Source organism: Micromys minutus (assembly GCF_963924665.1).
Source record: "Micromys minutus genome assembly, chromosome: 14".
NCBI classification, from domain to species: Eukaryota; Metazoa; Chordata; class Mammalia; order Rodentia; family Muridae; genus Micromys; species Micromys minutus.
The window spans coordinates 46,285,752-46,310,989 of record NC_137983.1 but is presented as its reverse complement, the minus strand read 5'-3'; the positions used below and the strand labels follow the sequence as shown (position 1 = coordinate 46,310,989).

Here is a 25,238-nt window from a genome sequence, read left to right as displayed (position 1 = left end):
CTCACCATGGTAACCATGGCCACAAAGAAGCAAACAGCATAAACCTTTCTGCTATGTAACTATATTCAGAGCTTTACATTGTTTTGTCTATAATTATATAGTAATTATAATTATTTAGTTGCAAACTGATTAAAAACACTATTTTGTTAAAAGGGTTTTGCATTTACAAAGAGAAATCTGTAAAGCCTAAAACATTAGGCCACCATGATAACTATGATTTAAAAAAAAAAAAAAAAAAAAAAAAAAAAAAAACAGTTTTAGGTGGTGGGGAAAGAAACTAATGAGCTCTCATTTGAAAACAATACCAGAACTCAAAGTATTCCACATAAGAAATAAACAATATAAAATTTTAAATGTATATTATTTTTTTGATAATTCAAGTTCTTTATATGTACAAAATGAAATAAATATTCAAACAGCAAGATTCTTTTTCTTTTAAGAAACAATTCCTGTAACCTATTTTCAAGTTGTTTGTCTAAAAATCAATTTTAATTAATTCCATATCTGCTTAAATTGTTCTGCTATCCTGAAGAACAGCCCTTGGTACCCTGGAGAGGACCTGGATACATGGAGCAAAATCTGTGTCTACTAAAGATCAGCCAGCCAACATTTAAGTTCATCAATTTTTTAACTTATCTCTTAGAAATGCTGTTATTTTTGCACATCAATATGTTAACTGGAAGGAAAGCATTGTCAGCAGGAAAGAAATTCATAGATCCTGTGATGGAAAAGAAATCAAGACAGCAGTCTGCTTTGATGTAGAAATAGCACATACAACAGAGCAGAAAGAAAGTCAAAAGTTCAAATAATTGACAAGAACAGAAGTCAGGCTTCTATTCAACACCAGTGCTTCCTTGTTTGAAAATCACTGCCACATGGTGATTTAGCAGGAAAACAATTTCAATGTAGTAAGAAGTTATTGAGGCTGGACTAGTGCCTGTAAGAGCAGTGCCTGTATGAGAAAGGTAGAACTTCATGGCCCCTCATAACCATTTCTAACATTTAAATCCTACTACCTTCTTGTAAAGTAAGAGAATTTCACTTGTGTTCTGTAGTATAATAACCAACAAAACAACAGAAAACCCACAAATTTAGAAAATTACATTATATAATAACCTACAACATTCAAAACAATGAAATAGTTTAACTTATTTGAAAGGCATAGGGGCATTTCAAAAGCATCATGAAATCCAACTATGTGCTGTAGATGAGAGTAGAATCTAGCATTATTCCTCAATACAATATTTTTTAAATAAAAATTTCCTGTATGACCACTGTGTTTAAACACAGGCAAAATAATCCCAGACTTGTTTTGTGGAATCTCTTAAAGGAAGAGGCTACTCTTCAGATTGAAGTTTTCCTTCTATCGTCTTCTGTAGAGCGGGATTTGTAGATACCACTTAAATTTGGCTTTGTCATGGAATAGCTTTCTTTCTCCATCTATTGTGATTGAAAGTTTTGCTGAGTATAATAGTCTGAACTGGTATCTATGGTCTCTTAAATTTTATAGAACATTCATCAAGGCCCTTCTGGATTTTCAAGTGTTCATTGAAAGTCAAGTGTTATTCAAATAGGACTGTCCTAATACGTTCCTTGATCCCTTTCCCTTGCAGCTTTTAATATTCTTTTCTAGTTCTATATATTTAGTGTTTTTTTGTTTGTTTGTTTGGTTGGTTGGTTGGTTGCCTGGTTTTTCAAGACAGGATTTCTCTGTGTGGCCTTGGCCATCCTGGAACTCTCACACTATAGACCAGGCTGGTTTCAAACTCACAGGGATCTACCTGCCTCTGCATCCTGAGTGCTGGAATTTGAGTGCACCACCACTACCAAGCTAGTGTTTTGATAATTATGTATCATGAGAAATTTCTTTTCTGGTCACATTGTATCCACTCTCAAGAAGCTTAGAGTAAACAAGAAGTAACAACAGGATGTAAAAACTCCTTATATTCTCCCAGACACCCACTTCCACCAGCCTCCTAAAGATTCCACAACTTTCCCAACACCACCACCAGCTGGAAAACCAAGTGTTTAAACATGAACTTACAGCAAGCTTTCTAGTCAAGTTGCAGCAGAGGCTGATAAAAGTATCTTAGCCTTCTTTCTTAGCAAGACACATATGATGTAAAATCTACATATCCTCACCTCCGGAGAATTTCCCCTAGATGATGCCAATGAGAGGCAGGTGGAAAAAAAAAAAAAAACTATAACCATTTGTAGTTGCTTCTCTCTCCAAGCTTCTGGATCACACTGGAGATGTAACATTTGTGTCTTTCTTTAGGAAGTTGTGCGGTTCCTTGATACCAAGCATCCAAACCACTATCAAGTCTACAATCTATGCAGTATGTACATGACTTACTACTGGGGTACTATAGATAGAAAACAGATTGTTCACTGACTCCTCTCTGACATTTCATTTATTCATAAGTATTTAGTAGTGGGAAGTCAGAGTTAAACTTCTTGCCTTGGCCTTCTGTGATTGGGAAGTCAGCTCATCTTCACAAAGTAACCTAGAAGAGAACTGAGATGGGACTGGAAGAACCAGATGGGCAGAGCAGAGGTCAGACATGTTAGGGAATTCCTGTTCTAATGGTTCTAGAATAATACATTTATTCTTCAATTGCTTCTAAATTACACTGAAGATGTAAAAATTAGCAAGTTTGTCTTCTAACCCACCTGGAATAGATGTGGTGTGGGAGGGCACTAGATTAAAACAATTGCAACCCTGTAGGAAATAGAATGTACCTCAGTTTACCACCCTGTCTCTGGTGATCTGTTCAATGCCTATTCAATGAACATTTTTAGGAGCTAGCAGCTCTGTCAGCTACAGTTGTCTGTGTTCTTTGGTTTCTAACACCCATGGTGGTGTACTGAGAAGACACTAGAAAGCTTAAGGTGAAATCTCTTTAAAAATTAGTTTAGGTTTCCCAAGGTGGATAATCATCAAACTTTTTATTCAACTCTGAAATATTATTTTTAGAACAAACTGAAAGTTACTCTAGAAGATAAAGATTTTTCTAATTGAGTTTTAAAATCCATTTATAACTTTATTATTTGCTATGTCACTAGGCATAAATGACATATGTATCATTTATTTTAGGTGAGAGAGCTTATGACCCTAAGCGCTTCCACTACAGGGTCCGCAGAGTCATGATTGATGATCATAACGTACCCACCCTTGAGTGAGTCTTACGCCACACTGACTGTCAGAAAGGGGCTAATTAACTCGGGCTTGTTGTTTTACAAAAGCATTATCTCGGAAACAGTTTTACTGAATGAAGCATCTTGTATTTGACACCAGGGAGATGCTGTTGTTCTCCAAAGAAGTAAATGATTGGATGACTCAAGATCCTGAAAATGTTGTAGCAATCCACTGTAAGGGAGGAAAAGGTAACACCACTTTTTTCTCCTCTTTTCCATGGTGTCAAGAAATTGAAAAGAAATACTGATGTGTAGGAACAAAAGTGAATGATCTATATTAATCATTAGCACTTTAAAATAATAGTTTCTACACCAAAGGAATGTAAGGAGGAAGAAAGGGGGGAGCAGAGGGGAGGGAAGGACCAGAGAGTGAGGAAGGCAAGAAGGAAAAGGAGTTAAGGAAGGTTGGGAACATTTTCCCTGCCTACTAAATTGGATTATTTTGCTTTTGACTTGCTAATGTAAATCTGTTAAAATACCAGTGATGTTTATCTTGGAGATCGAATAACACTTTTTATTTCAAGGTTATTTTTTAATTAGCAGAGATCGCATATATTTATATGATATGCATTATGTTTTTGTAGTTACATTGTTACATATGTGTCACCTTTTCATACTTACTGTGGTTAATATGCTTTTCCCTGATGACTGGTGACGTTGAACATGTTTATATACCTGTTGGCCATGTGTATGTTTTCTTTTAAAAATACCTTTTGATAGCTTTGTTTCTGCTGTTTTAATTGCTATTGCTGTTATTTGTTTGGAAAGAGGTTCTTGTTTGTTTGTTTTTCTTTTCCTTGAGACAAAGTTTTAATAAGTAGCACAGCTGGTCCTTGAACTAGCTAGTGTCCCAGGCTGGCCTCTGACTCACCATGCTCCTGTTTCCTGCCAAATACTGTGACTACAGGTATGACTACGCATCTGTCACTGGCTTCCTTTTAGAAAAGAGCAACTATTATTGAAATTTTATGTAACATATTCTAATAGTGGTTTCCATCCTGCATCTCCCCCAGATCCTCCCCATCTCTACACCTACCCCACTCTGTGCCTTCTTTCTGTCTTTAGAAAACAGGCAGACTTTTAAACATCAGAATAAACAACAACAACAATGAAAAAGAAAAATAGCGACAACAGCAACACACATACACACAAAGCCCCCTCAAAATTAGAAACCACAATATACAAAGAAAAGATCAGTAGGATAAAAGTGGCCAAACAGCCATATGAGACAAAAAAGGAAAATCAACAGAAACACCGTTGAATTCATCTTGTGTTGGCCGTCTGCTTCTGGGCATGGACTTACGCCTAAGCATTGTTCGTATACCCAGTGAGCCACAAATGAGAGAAAACATGCTAATTTGTCTTTCTAGGTCTGGGATACCTCATTCGGAATGACTGTTTCCAGCTTCGTTCATTTACCTGTTAATTCCTGAATTGTTTTTCCTAGTAGATGAATAATATCCATTACTCAAAGGCATCCCATTGGCATTAGGCATTCACCCATTGATGGACATCTAGGCTGTTTTCATTGCCTGACTGCTGTGAAGGGAGCAGTAATGCACATGGATAAGTGGGTATCTCAATAGGAGGGTACGGAATCCTTTGTTCAAGGGTGATATCGCTGGATCATTTATCTCTAGAGCTTTGATCAACCTCCTTTCTAATTTTCATAGTGCCTTCACCTGTTTGAACAACCGTTTATTTCCCCCTTTTTACATCCACATCAATGCTTGTTGTCTTTTTTTGTTTTTAATCCTAGCCATTTGACCCGAGTAAGATGAAATCTCAAAGCAATTTTAATTTGCATTTACCTAACAGCTAAGGAGATTGGCCACTCACATTTTGTCTTTTAAGGACTCTCTCCTCTGTCTCATGCCCCAATTGGAAGAATAGGCTCCCTTTTTTGAAGTCTTTACCCAATGAGGCCCCACACATCCCCAAACATTACAGGAAACTGCCAGTGCTCTGATTACCCTCCAGGACTTGACAGTAAGACCACATTGCTGACAAGATGCATTAGTCACATAACACGGAGAAATTAAGCTAGTACTCATCTGGAAGCTTCATCACTACTTTCATAGTGCTGGAGTACAGTGTTCGTGCTCCTATAGATGAAAAATAAACATCATTCTTATCCTTCTCTATGCCATTCATCCTGCCATGTATCCTGAGAAGTACAGTTGTGGCCAGCTGTCAAGGCATGCTCACTGTTGGAATGAAAGTAATCAACCACTTTTCAATTAGATTTAAGGTCCATTCCACAAGTTGAAACTCACACCTGACACTATTATTAGGCAGATTCTATGATAAGATTGCCCACAAACTAAGAGAGACTCCATTAAATGGGTATAGCATCAAAACAACTCCTAATGAGTTATTGCTGTACATATCGGTTAGTGTATCTCTCAAACCGTATCAGAGAAGTTTCTATTTGCTATGGATGGTAAGTAATTTAAAGACTGTAACTAGTCAAGGTATAGAGAATGAAATTCTACAGAGAGTTCAACCCTGAGTAGATCATACATATCACATTCCTTCTTCCCAAGGCTCAGGAGTCACTGTGGAAGGTTGAGAGGGCAATGGTGTGAATCAGAGGTAGTGGATGGTGAGAAAAAAACAGATATTTTTCAGACAAAGAAAGCCACTTGCTTGTATGAACTCACAGCAGTTGTGACAGATTACACTAGACAAAATCCTGCTATGGAGGCAGGCATAAAGTTCTTCCCCTAACTAAGGAGCTATTGTAACCCATAGCTTCTTAAAGAGGAGAGTCAGTATTCTAAGAGCTACTTAACTCCAACGTGCAGAGCTAGATTGTATTTACCCTATGCTCGCCAGTGATGGAATTAGAAATATTTACATGCTTTTCCATGCAAAGCAGTGGTCATCTCCAGAAAACTTATTTGAATGACTTTAGCCTTTTCTAGATGGCTCCTAACACATTTGTATGTATATGTGTGTATGGGTGAGTATATGAGAGTGTTTGTGTATGAGTGTGTGTGTCTGTGTGTGAGAGCATATGTGTGTATGAATGTGTATGTATATGGGTGTGCATGTGCATGTATATGTGTATGAGTTGAGTGTCTGTGTGTGAGCATATGTGTATATGTGTACATGTGTGTATGAGTGTGTATGGGAGTGTCTGTGTGTGAGTGTATGTGATTAGGTATGTGTATGTATATGAACGTGTATGTGTGTGAGAGTATTTGTGTGTATGAGTGTCTGTGTGTGAATGCATGTGTATACATGTGTGTGGTTTGAGTGTGTGAGTGTTTGTATGTGTGTGAGTGTGTGTATAAGTGTGTGTGTGTGTGTATGTGAGCATGTGTATGTTCTGGGGATTGAATTTAGGTTGTCAGTTTATGCAACAAGTGCTTTTACCCACTAGACATCTTGCTGGTCCCCACCTTATTTTTTGAGACACAATCTATCACTAAACTGAGAACTGGCTGTTTTGTAACAATCTTTTGGATGCTGTTTCCATACTCCAGTGCTAGGCTCAAGGTTAATGCTGTTACAACAGCGTTTCACCTGGCTTTTAGATTCTAAATTTATACCCTGATGCTTTTTGCAAATCAAGAAATAAATCATCTCCATGGTCTCTAAGTGAGTTCTTCAACTGAGCCCTGCTGTGAACAATGATTCTTTAAATGGCTTTCTTTTCTTTCTAGGAAGAACTGGAACCATGGTGTGTGTCTACCTCATTGCCAGTGAAATGGTTTTAAATGCAAGGGTATGAAAAACATCCCTGTGCTGTCTCGTGTGCATTGACTCTGCTCCCTCTGAAGTGTCCCTGTAAAATGCCATGGTTATTCTCTGAGTCATGATTCATATAAGTTAAAATGGAGAGGTGTTTTTACAGAAACCATGGGTTTGGGATTCCCTTGTTTAATGTAAGAGTAGCTGGCCTATCTCTTGCTCTGGGCTAGGTCTTGGATAAAGTCAGAGAGACACAAAACTTAAGGGGACACAAAATATTCCAGTAATTAAGATTTGTCACATTTTAGGCAATAGTTTAAAAAATAAAAATTAGTACAGCAATAGCTGCAGGATTAAGGTAAGACAAAGTAAGCCAAGTCATGCAAATGTAAAAAGGCTCAGTTAGGCTTGTAGCTGCCTACCCCATGCCTGCACTTCACACTGAGGCAAGATTCTTTTTTTTTTTTTTTTTTTTGTAAAGGATTTATTTATTTATTACATATAAATACACTGTAGCTGTCTTCAAACACACCAGAAGAGGGCATCAGATCTCATTACAGATGGTTGTGAGCCACCATGTGGTTGCTGGGATTTGAACTCAGGACCTCTGGAAGAACAGTCAGTGTTCTTAACTGTTGAGCCATCTCTCCAGCCCGAGGCAAGATCTTAAATCCAAGGCCAAAGCTAAATGACAAAAATACTCCCCAGTGGTCACATGCTGCCCCTTCTCTCACCACCAACCACATGGCGTCTTCCTTCTTTACAAGAATAATATAAGGATTCGTTGGATAAGGGCCCCCAAAGGATTCAGGCATCTTTGCAATGGGTAAGTCATTTGACAGTATCACCTCCCAGCTCACATCAACATCTTAGTGTCTCCACTACCTCAAAGTCAGTGTATGGGAGACATGGGAGATGTGTACCTTCTCTAGAGATGTCTAAGGAGACAAGGTGGGCTGGTTTCAATTTAACATCCTTTTCTCTTTTTTTACATTTATTTAGTGTGTGTGTGTGTGTGTGTGTGTGTGTGTGTGTGTGTGTGTGTGGACAGCTTGTAGAAGTGATAGGAGCTGGTTTTCTCTTTCCACTATGTGGATTCTGGGGATCGAACTCAAGGCATCAGGCTTGGCAGCAATCTCCCTTCCCCGCTGAGCCGTCCTGTTTGTCCAGTTTCTACTTGTTACACTAGAATTCTCAGCCCGTTGCCTGCCTGGAGCAGTTTAGCACTTACAGGATGCACTTCCAAGTGCTCTGCTTATCTCTTCTACAGTGTGTAGAAGAGACTCGGGCTGCGAAACTTCTAGAATCTCAGCGCCCTCTCTGTTTTTGCAACTTGAGACATAGGTTTTGAAAATGGGTACTTTATCCTGATTTCTGTAAACCCTGGGGACTGTGGGTGATGCTTTGCCTGCCCTAGGGTTAGGCCAATTGATTCAATGGCCGGGGACCAAGAGTACAGGAGGAAAAAAGGGGGTGTCCTAGGACAGTGATTTGTAAATTATAGATAATAATTAATGAGCAATAAAAGCAACTTAATGAGGGGCTGGGGAAATGGTTCAGTCAATAAAAGGCCTGTTGTACTAGCATAAGAACCCTGAGATCAGAACCCTGGTACCCATATAATAATGCGGCAGGACATTAGAGCGAGTTGGATTACTGGAGCTTGCAGACAATCCAGTGTCATCAAATCACTGAGCTCTGAGTTCAGTGAGAGACCAACTCGAAAGTGAATCGGAGCAGATGAGGAGATGACTTTGTGGACAGGCATAAGGCCTGCGTTCAGATCCTCGGCACCGATGTAAACACACCGTGCACAATGGTGTGTTCCTGTAACCGCAACAAGAGAGGGTCTGGAGAAGGGGGTCAGGCCAATTCCAAAGGCGCGCTGGCCAGCCAATGTTAGCTGAGTCAGTGAACGCCAGGTTCACTTAGACTCTGCAGTTAGCTTATCTGATTACCTGGCCCGAGTCTGGCCTGTTTCCTGTTTGGAAATGGAAGGTATAGGAGTTGACAAGATGGTCCCTCGTCTTTCCCGGTCTAACATCCCATGGGTTTATGAGTCTTTGGTCTCACAAATACATGCCCCTAATGTGACATTCTAACTATGCCATTTGGGGTAGCCTCTACCCAGAGATTGTCAGCTTTAAGAAATTTGGCTTAAAAATTGCCTGCAGTAAGAAAAACAAGAGAGCGGTCAAACCTTGGTTATCCCGTTTCCCGTAGGAAAGTCTATACATTTTTGGGGAGCGGCGGACGGATAAAAGAAGCAGCTCTAAGTTTCAAGGAGTAGAGACCCCTTCTCAGGTAAGATCTTTGTTTCGAGGGTTCTGCTAGAGGGCAAGAGGCATCAAGACTTAACATTCATCCCAATCCCCCGACCCCCCTTTCCTGGCTGATGATCACGTGACAGTACTCAGGTGCCTGGGCCAGGCCTTGCTCCCTCTCAAGACTCAGAGCCCCACCTCAGATGCCAAGCCTTATGATCTGCCCAGAATATTCTACCTCACATTTTATATTTGCTATTGTTTCTAGAGTTCAGGAATTGTTTTGCCCTCCCAAGGCAGGAGGGCCCTGAGGTCTAACCACCATATAAAGTTTACCCTAAATTCTCTAAAAGGAATTATCCTCCGCAGACACCTGTTCCGGCACATGAACAATTCAATCCCTGAAGAACAATCACAGAAACTGTTTCTGGATGAATGGGGGGTTAGTGGTGTGTGTGTGTGTGTGTGTGTGTGTGTGTGTGTGGAGTAGTGTGGTGTATGTATGTGTGTGTGTGTGTGTGTGTGTGTGTGTGTGTTTGGAGTAGTGTGGTGTATGTATGTATATGCATGTGTGTGTGGTAGTGGTGTGTGTGTGTGTGTGTGTGTGTGTGTGTGTGTGTGTCCACAGAGGGTAGGGGAAGAGAGAGGGAGAGAAATTGTATTTTAAAGAAGAATGAGCTAGGCTTGGTGGTGCAGGCTTTTAATCCTAGCGCTTGGAAGGCAGAGGCAGGCAGATTTCTGAGTTCAAGGCCAACCTAGTCTACAGAGTGAGTTTCAGGACAGCCAGGACTACACAGATAGACCTAGAAAAGAAACAAATAAAAAAATAATAAGAAGAATAAATACTATTATGAGTCAGGCCTGACAGTTTATCCCTGTAATCCTAGAGGGAGACAGAAAAATCTCAGTTTTGAAGATAGTCTAGGTGAGACCTTATCACAAAAAAATATTGCATATCAGATAAAATTGTATTTCCTACCTGTGCATCTGTATCTATCACTTTGGATTCTACACTGTTTTAAAATACATGCTGTTGCCTTTTATTCTCTCAAAACCAGTTTACTATGGAGTTTTCCAAACACAGTGTGCTAGCAAGAATTAATTGTTGGTGCTCTGACTCGATGGGGCAGTTAGAGGTGGGAAGGGTTTGTCTGGCTCAGCTTTGGCTCATTCCCTGCCATCGCCTTGGGTCTGACGGAGGCAGCCGGTGAGGGAGCTACTATAAACCATAACACACACGTGCATGCACAGGCATACACTCGAACGCACACACACACACACACACACAGGCACACATAGCACAGGGACACACATATACACACAAGTACACACACACACACACAGGCACACATAGCACAGGGACACACATATACACACAAGCACACACACACACACACAGGCACACATAGCACAGGGACACACATATACACACAAGCACACACACACACACACACACACGCCATAATCACTCTCCACCTTCTGTCCTCAAAGCTATGGGCACCATAATCCACACTTCCTTTCCTCAAACCTGAATCATTTTGAAAGAAATTCCATCAGCAAATCATTTTATCCCACAAGCATCTTACTGTGACACCTCAATACCCACGAGAAATGGTGATACATGCCTCCAAACCCAGTGCTCAGAATGTAGACTGGTGGATCTCTGAATCCAGGGATAACAGTCCAGTCTACACAGAGAGTCCCAGGGCAGAGTGACACAGGGAGACCCTGCCTCAAAAGAAAACAAAATCTTCCTTGATACTGTTTACCAAAGCTGTCAGTTCGAGGAATCATTTAAGGTGTGGCGAGGTCATGGGACAGGGTGCCCTGTGTTGGGTGGTGGCACTTATCCAATGTCACATTCCCTTTGGACCACTCTACTGGCCCTGTGAAGTCCACTTCCCAGCTAAGAACTTGTAGAAACCTTTTTTATGACTGTCATTTCTTTTTCAAAAACTACTGTTTTGGGTTAGCAAACAAAGTAATAGATTTCATCATGATGTCTTCACACATGTGCCATGTTCTGTTCTCATTGTCCCCTGTCCCTGTGACTGCTGTCTTCAGCCATGATCCACCACTCTCTGGCTCAATTCCTTTATTCCTCAGCCTTTACCCTCCTCCTCCTGTCTTTGTATAGACATCCTGTTGTTCTCTGTGTGTTCCTGTTCTTTTAAGATCACTTCCTCCCCTTCTGTGACTCTCTCTCTCTCTCTCTCTCTCTCTGTGTGTGTGTGTGTGTGTGTGTGTGTGTGTGTGTGTTTGGTACATGTATGTCATATGCATGTGCTGTGTGTGGGAGTAAAGGCCAGAGAAAGGCACCAGGCATCCTCCTCTGATTCTCTCCACCTTGTCATCTTGAGATGTGGCCTCTCAGTGAACCAAAGTTTGCTGCTTGGGTTAGGCTGTCTAACAAGTGAGCTCCAGGAGCTCTCTGTCTCTACACCACAGTGCAGGGGTTGCAGGAATGCACAGCCAGTCCTGGATTTCTTTTACATGATTTTTAGATGCATAAAGTTAGTTCCTCATGTGTGCACAGCAAGTGCTTTTACATACTGAGACATCTCACTGGCCCCAGACTTCTATTTCTGTATGTGTGTGCCTGTGTGTGGATGGTTGTTAATTTTATTAGCACCTCCAAGTTTGTCCAATACCTTGAAGAAATGTTTCAACTTCTTGAAGAAAAATCCAATGAAAGTTCTGTGAACAGCATTCCATAAGGACAGTATGAGGCTTAGAGATACCCAAAGATTCCCTCCCCCCAAAAAAACAATAAAAAGAAATAGAGAGAGGATGGAGAGATGGTTAAGAGCACTGGCTGCTCTTCCAGAAGTCCTGAGTTCAATTTCCAGTGACCACTTGGAGGCTCACAACCATCTGTAATGGGATCTGATGCCTTCATCTGGTGTATACATAAAATAAATAAGTAATTCTCAAAAGGAAAGAAAGAAAGAAAGAAAGGACAGAAGTAAAGGAAGGAAGGAAGGAAGGAAGAAAGAAAGAAAGAAAGAAAGAAAGAAAGAAAGAAAGAAAGAAAGAAAGAAAGAAAGAAAGAGAAAGAAGAGGGAGGAAGGAAGGGAAAAGAAAGAAAAGAGAAAAAAGAAAGAAGAGAGTGAAGAAGTTCTAGACTAGAGACAGGGAAGACTGGCATGTGACCTACTGACTATTGTCTTCTAGAATCTTCATGTATGTTCTGCCACATTTGGGGTCAACTCTCCACCAACCACATCTTTTTCTCTAATATAGTCCACTGTGCTGGAACTCTGGGGCTCTTTGGATGCTTCGTTGTTGTTTTTCTGAGCAGCCACCTTCTCAAACATGAGCAGGGACCAGGGAGATGATTCTTTCAGCCAAGTACCTGCCACTGAAGCACTAAGATGAATTCAGATCTTCGGGGCCCACAAGTCTGAAGCCTCAGCATCTGGGGAGGGGGAGAGGCAGAGACTAGTAAATCCAGAGAGCCCATTGGCCAGCCAATGCATAAACTCCAAGTTTACTGAGAGGTCTTGTGTCAATAAATAAATAAATCTCTGTGAGTTCTAAGCCAGCTTAGTCTACATAGCCAGGCCAGCCAGGGATACACACTAAGACCTTATCTCAATGACAATGATGAGGATGGTGGTAATGATGGTCCAAAAAGACACCCAGCATCAATCTATGGCCACATGCACAAAGCCAACTTGGGAGCTCATATGCAAGCATTGGCTCCTTTCATGTTAGCTCATTCACCACAGCACCAAGCTCTGTCTTTTGTTTTTCTTGGTAGACATTCAGTCATGAGGCCACATATATGAAATACACCCAATTATATAATAGCATTCTACAGTTGTTTCCTTACCTTAACTGTACCTAACAAACTCTTAGTATGTGTGTGTGGGTGGGGGGAGGTATGGGAGGAGCAAGAAAGAAGACAGGACTAGTAATGCTGACCCTAGACTTTTCCTTCCCACTTAAATTGAGGCTTCTGTTGCTTTGCAGAATAGATATGTTAAATATTTTGAGAAACTGAAAGTTGTCTACCAATTAACTCTCCCTCCAAAAAAAGTACTTGTGATAAAAAGATTCGCTATTTATTCCATCCATGGTAAGTGCATCCTTTGTCTTTCTCCTTGCTTCTCTGATCTTAATCCAGAGTTTGGGGCCAAACCTTAGTGGAGGGGCAAGGAAAGAAGATCACCCTGGGTACTTGACAGTGTTTTCCCTCGTTAGGGTTCACCTTGCAGAGGCATCCCCATAGAGTCTCCTCACCTGGCCTTGTGGACACCCTTTTTCTTATCATATGATCTTTTGTTTTTCAGTTGTTCCTGTTTATATTTTTTGTTGTTTTTTTTATTAATCATTTTATTCACTTACATTTCAAATGATATCCCCCTTCCTGGTTAACCCTCCACAAACCCTGCATTCCATCCCCCATCTCCCCACCCCTTTGTCTCTATGAGTGTGATCATCCACTCACCCACTCCTGCCTCACTGATATCTGATCTTTATCTACCCCTCTCCTCCTCCTACAGCCTCCACTGCATCTCCTACGTGATGCCTTAAATACCCAGTCAGCCAATGTTTTATTTATTGTCATATAACCACTAAGGCTTATGTGTGGCTAGGCTTATACTAGTGTCTTCTGCCCTTTAGAAGTTCTTGGGCAAATTCTACAGCCTCTTAGTCTCTGCAGTTGTGGGTCCCTGTAGTAATTTCCACCTACAAAATAATGGAACAATATATCTCCAACACACACACACATATTGATATATATTAATATACATACATACATATACATACTTCTCCACCACCCCAAGGCTGTGGAGATCATTGGGAAAGAGGACACAGAAAGAAGGTAAGAGCCATAGGTTGCAGATGACTGCAAAAATCCAGTGTCTTCTGAACAGAGTGGGGAAGTTGCACATATAAACTCACAGTAGTTATAGCTGTGTGCACAAGAGTTGTGCAAGCCCAGGCCAGACCAAATCTCAGCATATAGAGGGATGTTGGACATGAAATCCTAACCCTTGCTGAGGAGCTATAACCAACTGATGGCCACTGGGAGGAGAGCCTGTTTTCTCTGAGAGAGTTGCCCCTGGTAAGTCAGCCACAGTCCAGTGGGAGACCTCTCATCTAAGATATTTGGGAAGCACAGTCTTGATGGGTTTAAATAAGTAGGGTTTGAAAGGGGTGGATATGGGTGGGTTGGTAATAGGAAATGAATATGATCACAGTAAGTTATATGGGATTCTCAAAGAACAAATACAAATATTTTTTAAAGAAGTTTTCTGTGTGGTTGGTAAAGGAGAGAAATAGCCAGGCAGAGTCCTAGAGCACACACTCAGGGTTGGAAATGAAGAAGAATGGCTTCTTAAGGACCAGCCCTTGCTTCCTCCCTACCTGGATCTACATAAAGATGGGGAAGGTTAGGGGCAAAACAGCTCTGTCAGGATTTCTTATGTCCCTTTAACCACTACAAAGAACTACCAGTAGCAAACATCCTTGTCTTCCATGGAGCTAATGGTTGGTTCTGAAATGTCAGAAGAGAGATGCTGTGACCAAGATCCACCATCACCCATGGAAGAAAGGAGACCTGCATCTGCGTTTGCTTCTCCATCACTCTCTGTTAGCAATGCCCACATTCAAACCTCACTCCTGGGCAATGTGGAAAAAGCATGAAAGTCTCACCTACAAGGGACAGGAGGGTTGTGCCATTTCCACCATCAGGAAAGCAGCCGAAGGCATTACTTCTGAACCGGCCAAAGCGCTCTCTCAAATTCTACTTTAGGAGACAAAAGTAGGCTTTTGAAGTCTTCTCTTCAAAAACAAAATCCATACAAAGCCCAGGGATCAAATGTGTCCACACTGCACAGTGAGGTCATTATTGACGCTGTAATGTCAATAGGAGAGACATTTTGAGTTTAACAAGTACCTATTTTTCACTTTCACTCAGGTGTTGGAAAAGGTGATGGAAGTGACCTAGAAATACAAATAGTAATGTGGCAGGAGACAGTTTTTTCCTGTTCGGAATCCAAAAATTGTATGGTAAGAGAAAACACTTGAGCTGAACTTTCTGGTGTTTCAGTTTTGGTTTTGTGTTCAGATATGTATAGGATATAACTGTATGTGTGGGTGCAAATGTGTGTGCTGTGTGCATTCTTCTTCCTGATGATTAAATGCATCTGCCAAGGGAGCTTTTCTCTGCTTCCATATATGGCCCTCTGAGATCTAAAAAAAAAAAAAAAAAAAAAAAAAAAAAAAAAAAAAAGATATTGTCCTTGATTCTTTTCTGTGGTCCCTAAATTTATAATTTTTCTTGATTATGGCTTTAAATTTTTCCTTTACACCTCTCTGCTACTATCTATCTACTCAGACCTTTGTTTGCTTACATCTAAGTTTTTACAACTCCATATGAGTTGTAACATGGAAGTCCTAAACTATGCACCCTGAAATACAGTCTCACTGTTAAAAGACATCATTAGGAAAAGGGTGTGTAATACATCAGTGGTCAAATCCAGGAACTACTCTTCAGCTCTATTTATGTATTTATTTGGTTTCTTTTTTCTTTTGTGTTTATTTTAGAGAAAGTTCCATGAGCTGCTGAGTCAGCTATATATTCTTTGGTGTTTGGGTAGACTACTCAGTAGATGACTGTTAGATCCATTTGAGATGTCTAATGTTATACATACAATTCCAATTGTATGTATATTGGATACTTTTGTCTGTATATTTTTGTCCAAATTATCTTTCTGTTGGATAAAGTGAGTTACTGGAATCAGTCACTTATTATTACTGAGTTTGGTTAATGTGAGTTTTGAAGTTCAGGGGACAGACACACATACACACTCACTCACACAGAGTTGGGTTCCTGTGAATTCAGTATCTTCTTGATTGTTGTTCCCTTGATCAGAATGGCATAATCTTCTTTATTTCTTTTAAATATTTGTTTGAAGTTTATTTTGTCAGATGTTAGGACAGCAACTCTAGTCCTATTTTCTTGTGATTTTTTTTCTATTCTTTCACTCTAAGCTGGTGCCTGTCCTTGAAGATAAATGGGGTTTCCTGTAAACAACCCAAAGATAGATTTTGTTTTGTCATTCAACTAGCTTGTGTCTTTTGATTGAGAAGTTTAGGCCATTTATATTTAAAGCTATCGTTGTAAAAAGTGCTCAGTTTTTGCACATTGTATTATTGTCTCTATTTTGTGTTCCATTGACTATAGATTCATTTGTTTTCTTTCTGTACCATACTTTTTCAGGTGTACCCCCCATGTTGTAAACTATTTTTTAATTTAATTAAAAGATTTGCTTATATTGAAAATAGATTTTTTATACAATACACTTAGATTGCAGTTTCCCCTCCCCCAGCTACTACAAGATTCTGCCTACCTCCTCTCCCATACACACCCTTTCTGTCTCTCCTTCGAAGATTTAACAGGCAACTAAGGGATAATAACAAAATGAAATACTCAAACTCAAATAAACCAGAATAGAACAAACAAACAGAAGAAAAAGAGCCAAAGGAAAAGCATGAAAAGCACATACAGATACAGAGACACATTCATACACCTAGGAATCCCCTAAAAACACTGAATTGGAAGCCATAATATATACGCCAAGGATGAGTATGGTATATAAATAAATGTCCTGATGTAACATTATGAGACAAAGGACGTTCAAAGATGCCATTCAATTCATTTTGTGTTGGCCATCTGCAACTGGTCACAGAACCCGGCTTTAAGAGCAGCTTGTATACCAAGTGAGCATCCACTGGAGAAAAGTAATTTTTCATTTGCAAGTGGTTATCAATAGGAGATCGCTTCTGAGCTAAGGATGTGGGCTGGTACCCACCTTTCCTCTCAGTGAGGACCCCAGCTGGTGCAGAATCATGCAGTCCCTACGCATGCTGCCCGAGTCTCTGTGAGTTTACCTGTGTCTTGGTCCTGATGTTTAGAGGTCCTTGTTCCCTTTGTGTCCTCCACCCACTCTGGCTTGGGCGGTCTTTCAGCCTCCTGTACTGCATTGCTCTCTGGGCCCCCAGAGAAGGGATCTGATGAAGACACCCCATTTGGAACTGACCAGTCACGGGTCTCTGTATTCCTTCCTATCCACCTCAGGAGGAAGCTTCGTTGACGATGGCTAAGCAACGAACTGATCTGATTTCCTGGCAGGCATTTTCTTTACCCTCTTAAATGCCTATCCCACCCCCCAGATCTGAAGTATTCTCTGTTGGGCTAATTTGTGGAAAATGAATTCTTTTAGCCTGCTTATATCATGGAAAGTGATTTCTCCTTCAATTATGGCAATAATTTTGCTGGGTATAATAATCTGTGTTGACACTTGGGTTCTCTTTATTTCTTTTTAAAATGTGATATTATAACTCTTTTTCCTTCTCCAAACCCTCTCAGTTGCTCCTCTTTGCTCTCACATTTATAACCTCTTTTTTTCATTAATTGCTATTGCATGTACATATGTATACACATGCATGTTTTTAAATATCGCTGGCTCAGTCTATATAATGTTATTTGTATGCATGTTTTCAGGGCTGAACGTTTGATATTGAGTAACTGGTTTGTGTACTCTTCCCAGAGAAGACCACCTCTCCCACTCTCAGCTTTCCTCCATTGCCTAGAACTCTTTGTGTAGGGTGTAGGCCTCATGGGCTTTTCCCTGTCTACTCCAGCATGTCTACTCGTGTACTTGTTCAGCTCATATTTGACCAGTCATATTGGTGAGATCTTATGGGTATAGCATCCTACATTACTAGGAGACATAGCATCACAGCAAACTTCTTGATCTTTTGGCTCCTACAAACTTTCTGCTTCCTCTTCCATAATGTCCCACAACTTTACCAGCACTGACTAGTTACCTAGATTTCCAGTACTGGGTATGTTTTCCCTGTTGTTGAATGAGGCTTAAGTTCAATTAAAGAGCTGCCAAGGCATGTGTGCCACTGTACCCTTTGGGTATTGTGTCATGCTGATCATTTATGTGGCTCATAATCATCAAAGATGGGTAGGACTGAGGTTGCCTTGCTCTTTTGGAAGTTTGCACAGCACCATCTAATTCTAATTTAACTACAATATACACAGTAAGCTTATATTCTGGTCCTGTGTAGTAGGTGGTTTGTGTGCTTCTTGTATTGATCTTGTTGAAAACCTGGTATGTATCACCAGAGGTTCCTCTCCATCTATGCCTATAATTAAATAATATAAATTAAATAATATAAAAGACGTTTGGTCTTTTCATGAGGAACTAAAGTTTTCCATATTCCTTTGTGGTTTTAATTTCTTCATTCTTTGCTTGAGTGGTCCACCCCTTCTACTCTGCCCTCCTTCTATCTTCCATTATCCACGATCCACTGTTATCTATGATCCATTACACTGGTATGTTTCACTGAGGTTTCTAACTGGGTTATTGAGTTTTTCAGTGGCATCTTCATTTCGCCTTGGTTTTCTTCGGTATTTCTATCTTTGCACTGTACCGTTTAGATCCTGACTTTTCTTCACCTTTTTTGCATTCATTGATATATTTGTGACTTTCTTAAACTCCTTAAGTTTCTTCATCATAATCATGGTTATGTCTAATTCTGTATCCCAGATTCACTGAGTTAATTCTCACTGGTGAACGTTTCTTTTGTATTTGCTGTACTTTTGCAAAATGACCAGAGCATGTGGATTTCTTTCTTTGGTTTTATATCAGATGTGGGATTCTAGTCTTCTCTGTTTGGTAGAAGCTTGGTTTTGTGGCTGCTGCCCAAGCATCACTGATTTTAGATCAGCTGTGAAGAATTAGTAGGTCAATTCCTTGGTTACTCTGTGTTTTGTTTTAAGATTTTTGTTTATGTGTATGGGTGTTTTGCATATACATGCATATGTTGTGTACCATGTACATGCAGTGCCTAGAAAAAAAACAAAAAACAAAATAAGGCATCAGATTCCAACTGAAGTTACAGATAGTTGTCAGCCACCATGCAGGTGCTGAGAACCTAATTCAAGTTCTCTGAAAGAATGGCTAGTACTTGCAAATGCTAGGCCATCTCTTCTACCCTTCATTTTGATTTTGACTAGAGGGATGACCATGAAGGCAGATGACTGGGACTCATGTGTCTGCCTGGGCTGGTGTGCAAGTTAAGCTACATTACTCAAGCTGGACATGCAAGTGTGAGGTGTGTGTAGGTGAGCTGTAACCTAGGTATTCACCAAGCTCAGCTGGTGCACGGTCTGGCAGCAAGATTAGGCCTAGAGTTTAGGGATGCAATAGCTAGGTGATGCTCTGTGGCACCAGGCTAGGTCAGCACACAGAGAGCCAGGCCTGAGTGTTGGGGATGGAGTACATGATTGAGGTTGCAAAGAACTCACCCAGGATGAGTAGATGGGATACAAAGGATGAGTAGACAAGATACAAAGGATGAGTAGACAGGATACAAAGGATGAGTAGACGGGATACAAAGGGTGAGTAGACGGGATACAAAGGATGAGTAGACGGGATACAAAGGATGAGTAGACAAGATACAAAGGATGAGTAGACGGGATACAAAGGATGAGTAGACGGGATACAAAGGATGAGTAGACAAGATACAAAGGATGAGTAGACAAGATACAAAGGATGAGTAGACGGGATACAAAGGATGAGTAGACGGGATACAAAGGATGAGTAGACAAGATACAAAGGATGAGTAGACGGGATACAAAGGATGAGTAGACGGGATACAAAGGATGAGTAGACAAGATACAAAGGATGAGTAGACGGGATACAAAGGATGAGTAGACGGGATACAAAGGATGAGTAGACGGGATACAAAGGATGAGTAGACAGGATACAAAGGATGAGTAGACGGGATACAAAGGATGAGTAGACGAGATACAAAGGATGAGTAGACAAGATACAAAGGATGAGTAGACAAGATACAAAGGCTGCACAACCAGCACTAGGAATGGGTTTAGAGATGGCATCCATGGTGCATTCTTAAAGGCTTCAACATTAGAAAAACAGATGATTTCTCTTCAACAGTGGTGTTTTTTCAGTTAAGCTCTATTATATTTACTAATGTGCCTTTCAACAGTGTTCCATCGTAGCCTTCTAGAGACACAGAGTTAATTTAAACAACTAAGTTACAATTTCATAGAAAGATTAACATCTACTTATATATATGAAATGACTGGGCTGTGACATCAAGAATACTTGATAATTTAGGGTGCTTGAGGAAATAAGAGTGGACTTCACCCTTGTAATTATTATCTGGGCATACACTTCTGAATTTTATATGTTTGTCCACAGATCTTTCATGACATTGAAACAGACAAAGTAATAATTGATGTGTTCAACTGTCCAGCTCTATATGACGATGTGAAAGTGAGGTTTCTCTCTCCGGTGAGTAATCAAGATGTACCTTGTTCTTGTCTAGGCCTTTTCTTCTGGTTTAGTTTTTGAGACAGAGTTATGTAGTCCAGGTTGGCTCAAAGCTTAATCATGTAGCCCAGGCTAGTCTTGAACATGTGATCCTTCTGCCTCAGCCTCCGGAGTGCTGGAATTACAGGTTCGTGTCACCAAACATGACTCTTTCTAGTCTAGTCTTTTGAATGATTTTGGTTTGGGATTTCCTTTGCCACAATTACAAAATGACAGATGTCAAACCATGACCAGGAAACCATAGGAAAGCAACAAATCAAAACTGTAACCTTTTTTCCTAAAAGAACATATATAGTATTTTTATTCATTTTTGTACATTCTATATAATAATATATATTAATTTTCAAATAAGATGAAAACAACTGATTTTAAAAAACAAAAATACTATAGAGTAGTAATTACATTTTCGTTTTGTATCTTTAAAACACTTGTAGCCACTGGGAGGTCAGAAATATGTCTTTCATCCCAGCATTCAGGAAACAGAGCAGATGAATTTTTCTGAGTTTCAGTCCATCCTGGTGTACATTATGAATTCCAAACCACCTGGGCTATATAGTGAGACCCTGTCTCCCCAAAACCAAAAATAACAAACAAAACACCATATTGTTTCCAGTAATTTATAACACACTTTTAAAAAGGTTTTAAACTTACCTTTGAATTGATAAGCAATATAGCAGTTCTATTAATATAAACTTGCCTTATGAAAATTAGGAATGTCTTCCATTGTCATTACTTAGAACATTTTAAGCATGTAATATATATATATATATATATATATATTACATATATACATAATTATATACTTGTATATGTACATATACATAAGTATGTAATTTATACATATATACATATGCATTTATATGTATGTAATCTATGCTGTTATAAATGTTATGTCTAGGCGTTTACTACATAAAAATGAAACTTAGTAGTTTCATTTTTTTATAAAAATCTTAATATGAACTACAAACAACTATGTTGGTCAACTTAAAATGTACCCTACCCTTTTTATCCTTAGCCTATTCTCTGTTTGATACTTTGAGTATGAATTTGTTGAAGTGGCTGACTTGAGCAGTTCCCATATAAGACATTGGATATTAGACCTCTATCAGATGTGGGGTTGGTAGAGATCTTTTCCCAATCTGTTGGCTGATGTTTTGTTTTCTTGACAGTGTCCTTGGCCTTACAGAATCTTTCCAATTTCATTAAGTCCCATTTCTTGATCTTTGACCTTAGAGCACAAGCCATTGGTGTTCTGTTCAGAAAAATTTCCCCTGTCCTATGTGTTCTAAGGTTTTCCCTATTTTCTCTTCTAATAGTTTCAGTGTACCTGGTTTAATGTGGAGATCTTTGATCCACTTGCACTTGAGCTTCTTGGTCATGACATTTGTGCAGGAATAGAAACCCTGACTAAGACACACACATATAGGTATACTTATATACATATAAATTCCTAGATATAACATCAGTCTATATGATGTTAGCTGTAATTGTGTTTTCAGGCCTCACTATTTGGTACAATTAGTCCAGTCTCTCATCCCCATCTCCATATTCCTTGTTCGCCTATGGTCCTTGCACCACTTGTTGAAGAGCCTGTCTTTTTCTCCAGCTTTTGGTCTTGGCATCTCTGTCAAATGTAAAGTGGCTGAAGTTCCATGTACTCATGTTTGAGTCTTTGATGTTGTTCCATTGGCCTACATGTCTGTACCCTTTTTAAAAAATTATTATTTCTACGGCTCTATAATATATCTAAAATCTGGAATGGTAGTTTTTCCAGCATTGTTATCTCCCCTCAGGATGGTTCTGGCTACCCAAAGTCTTGGTGACTCTATGAATGTTAGGATTATTTTTCTGTTTCTGTGAAGGCTGAGATGGGATTTTGACTGTGAGATAGATAACTAAGAGCAACAGCAATAACCTATATTTTGGGGGAAGTCTCCCTGATCAATAATCTGAAATGAAACATTTTCTCACACCTGGCACTGGGGTTTTTGTAGTCTATTGCTCTGGGGTAGAACACTATCAGCATAACTCCATGTAAACTACATATGAAAATGTATACATACACCCTTATATTACTATATGTAAATCTAGGCTAATAAAAATGAGTCCTTATGACCTTTTCAAACACTGCCATTTTAATTCATAAAAGTTACATTTTAATGGAGTTAAGTTTACCCACTTTCTTTTACTTAACTGCACTATATTTGAGATTTGTATTTTAATTGAAAATACCAGCTAACTAAAACATTTGTAACACGTAAATACCTTTATTTAACATTTTTAACACCAAGAGAAAGCAACATTCCCTTAAAGCCTTCTTTGTGTCTTGAGTGTCTCATTACAAACTATAAAGTGCTGCATATTTGACAGATGTGGTTGCTCAATATGTATTCACAGGAGTGAGAAGGGATTTAAAACTCACTGGACTCAGTAGTTCTGTGTATCACCTTTATGATGAAACTAACCTTCTTCTTTACCCATCTCTTTTTTAGAATCTTCCTAAATACTATGACGGCTGCCCCTTTTTCTTTTGGTTTCATACATCTTTTATTAAAAATAACAGGTAGGATACATTGTAATCTAACAGAAACAGTTAATGTGTGGTGTATTAGGATAAGGCTTATGCCAGCTGTCCCGAGTTCAACTTATAGAAACAAAAGACCAGTGAGTCATCACGCCAATGCATTGGGCATCTTAGTGTGGATTTAAAATCTTTTGAGTCTGTTTGCATGTATTATTAATATTAGATATACATACAGTACAATGTACATGTATACATTCACAGTTTGTTTCCTTTTGTCTTCCCCCACCCCATGGGACTCCCAGTAGCGGCTCTCACCACAATGCGGCTCACCTCACTTGGAACATTATGTAACCTGGTAAAGGTTACTTTTTGGTGTTAATCACAAGCACTGAGCCCTTGGACTATAAGTTAAGGTGTAGTTCCCTCAAATCTTGAGAGTGATAGTAAATTTCTTCCAAGGAAATTTAATATGCATCTGCTAGAGGCCTAGAGTAAGTGTTGGCTAACTGGCACCCACCCACCAAATTCCATGTGTGACTCAGAGGTGCCCACAGATTAGAAGCTGATTGACACACCTAACATCGAGGACAGGAATTAGAAAGCATGAGTGTTAGTGAAGTCACCTAAAATCATTCCTGTGATGGCTTTCCTCCTAAATGTGATTAGAAAATAATTTATTAGAAATTGAATTGGGAATCTTTATTAAAAAATAATTGGATTTGAATATTATTCCAAGGAATCTTCTTGTAATGAGAAGAGGGAGGCAGAGACAGACACATTGACAGGTAGACAGAGAAAAAATAAAAATCCGCTATGTCCCAACCTTCTCTTCAAGCTGATCAAGACTGGATAACAAGCCAAGCCTTGTAAGACACCAGCAGTGAACCAGTGGCCCACAGACCTGCAATGCACACATTTAGATGCAGAAAAGTGACCCTAGATTTCGTGGAGACTTTTACCTTTTATTTCTGAATGTGCAAACCCTTTGATTCATGAGTCTTTGTTACCATTTCTTGAGTGATTTTTTTTTGCTAAAGGACAGTTTCGTTCCTTATGGCCAATGTTAATATAGAAGAAGCAAAGTTGGATCTTTTTTAATGCTCACTTTTATATGAGATTCTAAATGTTTGCAATGTTTAATTTGCATATGAGTATGATGTTTATATAGTGAGGAGGTGGCTACTTAGCCAAAACACCAACTTTTCCACTTAGAGGGGAAGTATTTTATTACTGGGTTTTATTATACATCTCTGGAGTGTTTCTCACTTATAGAAATATCAGTAAGATAATAAAAGCCAAGGTTGGAAGAATCAGCAACATGTTCTTATTATGGTACTTTCTGTCTTGAAGAATTGCAAGGAGCCAACCAACACTCAGGAGAGGGACTGAGGCCCTGATCAATACTGAGGTCTTTTCTGACGTGCCAACATGGGTAATCTACTGCGTGCCTTTCTATCAGCCCTAAAAGAAAGTGTAATGGGTTTCCCTCCTATTTTTAGGCTTTATCTACCAAGAAACGAATTGGATAATACCCATAAATCAAAAACATGGAAAATTTATGGTCCAAAGTTTGCAGTAGAGGTGTATTTTGAGGAGACAGACACCAAGGTTCTGTACTAGCTGCTGATTGGGTGCCGCTCCCCTTCTCGGATAGAATCGTGTTCTTCCAGATCCTGCTACGACTGTTATGTCTTCTAACCTGTTTTTGATGGTCTGTATTTTATATATGTGTGTGTATATGTATGTACATATGTTTCTGGGAAATATATTAAATGTAAACAGGAAAATTATGTCAACTGTCATTTTTTTCTTTTGAAGGCATATATAATACAGTCTTTCTCTTTTTAAGAGAGGGTTGCACTACACAGCTGTTGCTGGCCCGGAATTCACTCTGTAGGCTAGACGTGAACTCACAAAAACCCACCTGCCTGAGTCCTGAGATTATAGACGGGAACCACCATGCTTGGTTGTCTCTGTACTGTTTAGAACATACAGTACACGGGAGTATTTGGTATCACTTTGAAAAACTTTGAAATAACAGATATCTCCTTTCAAAATAATAGAGCTATATAAAAATTGTGTTCCCACAAAACATATTTTTGAACAAATATTTATTCTATTTTATACTTGTGATTTGCTTCTACTTGATTCACAGATTGCTCAGAT

General features: G+C 39.5%; 1 protein-coding gene across 1 annotated transcript in view; it reads left to right on the top strand.

Annotated features, from left to right (window-relative positions):
* The window catches only part of LOC308429923 (phosphatidylinositol 3,4,5-trisphosphate 3-phosphatase TPTE2-like), a gene marked incomplete at both ends in the record, with an annotated part of 103,301 nt that overhangs the window by 71,477 nt on the left and 6,586 nt on the right, over nucleotides 1-25,238 (top strand). Inside the window, 10 exons of the mRNA XM_080928957.1 lie at nucleotides 2,279-2,339; nucleotides 3,098-3,179; nucleotides 3,299-3,387; nucleotides 6,870-6,931; nucleotides 9,121-9,201; nucleotides 13,137-13,242; nucleotides 15,091-15,182; nucleotides 20,417-20,509; nucleotides 23,041-23,111; nucleotides 24,572-24,685. Coding sequence (XP_080785083.1) covers nucleotides 2,279-2,339; nucleotides 3,098-3,179; nucleotides 3,299-3,387; nucleotides 6,870-6,931; nucleotides 9,121-9,201; nucleotides 13,137-13,242; nucleotides 15,091-15,182; nucleotides 20,417-20,509; nucleotides 23,041-23,111; nucleotides 24,572-24,685 — 851 coding nt within the window. The remainder of the gene's footprint in view (nucleotides 1-2,278; nucleotides 2,340-3,097; nucleotides 3,180-3,298; nucleotides 3,388-6,869; nucleotides 6,932-9,120; nucleotides 9,202-13,136; nucleotides 13,243-15,090; nucleotides 15,183-20,416; nucleotides 20,510-23,040; nucleotides 23,112-24,571; nucleotides 24,686-25,238) is intronic.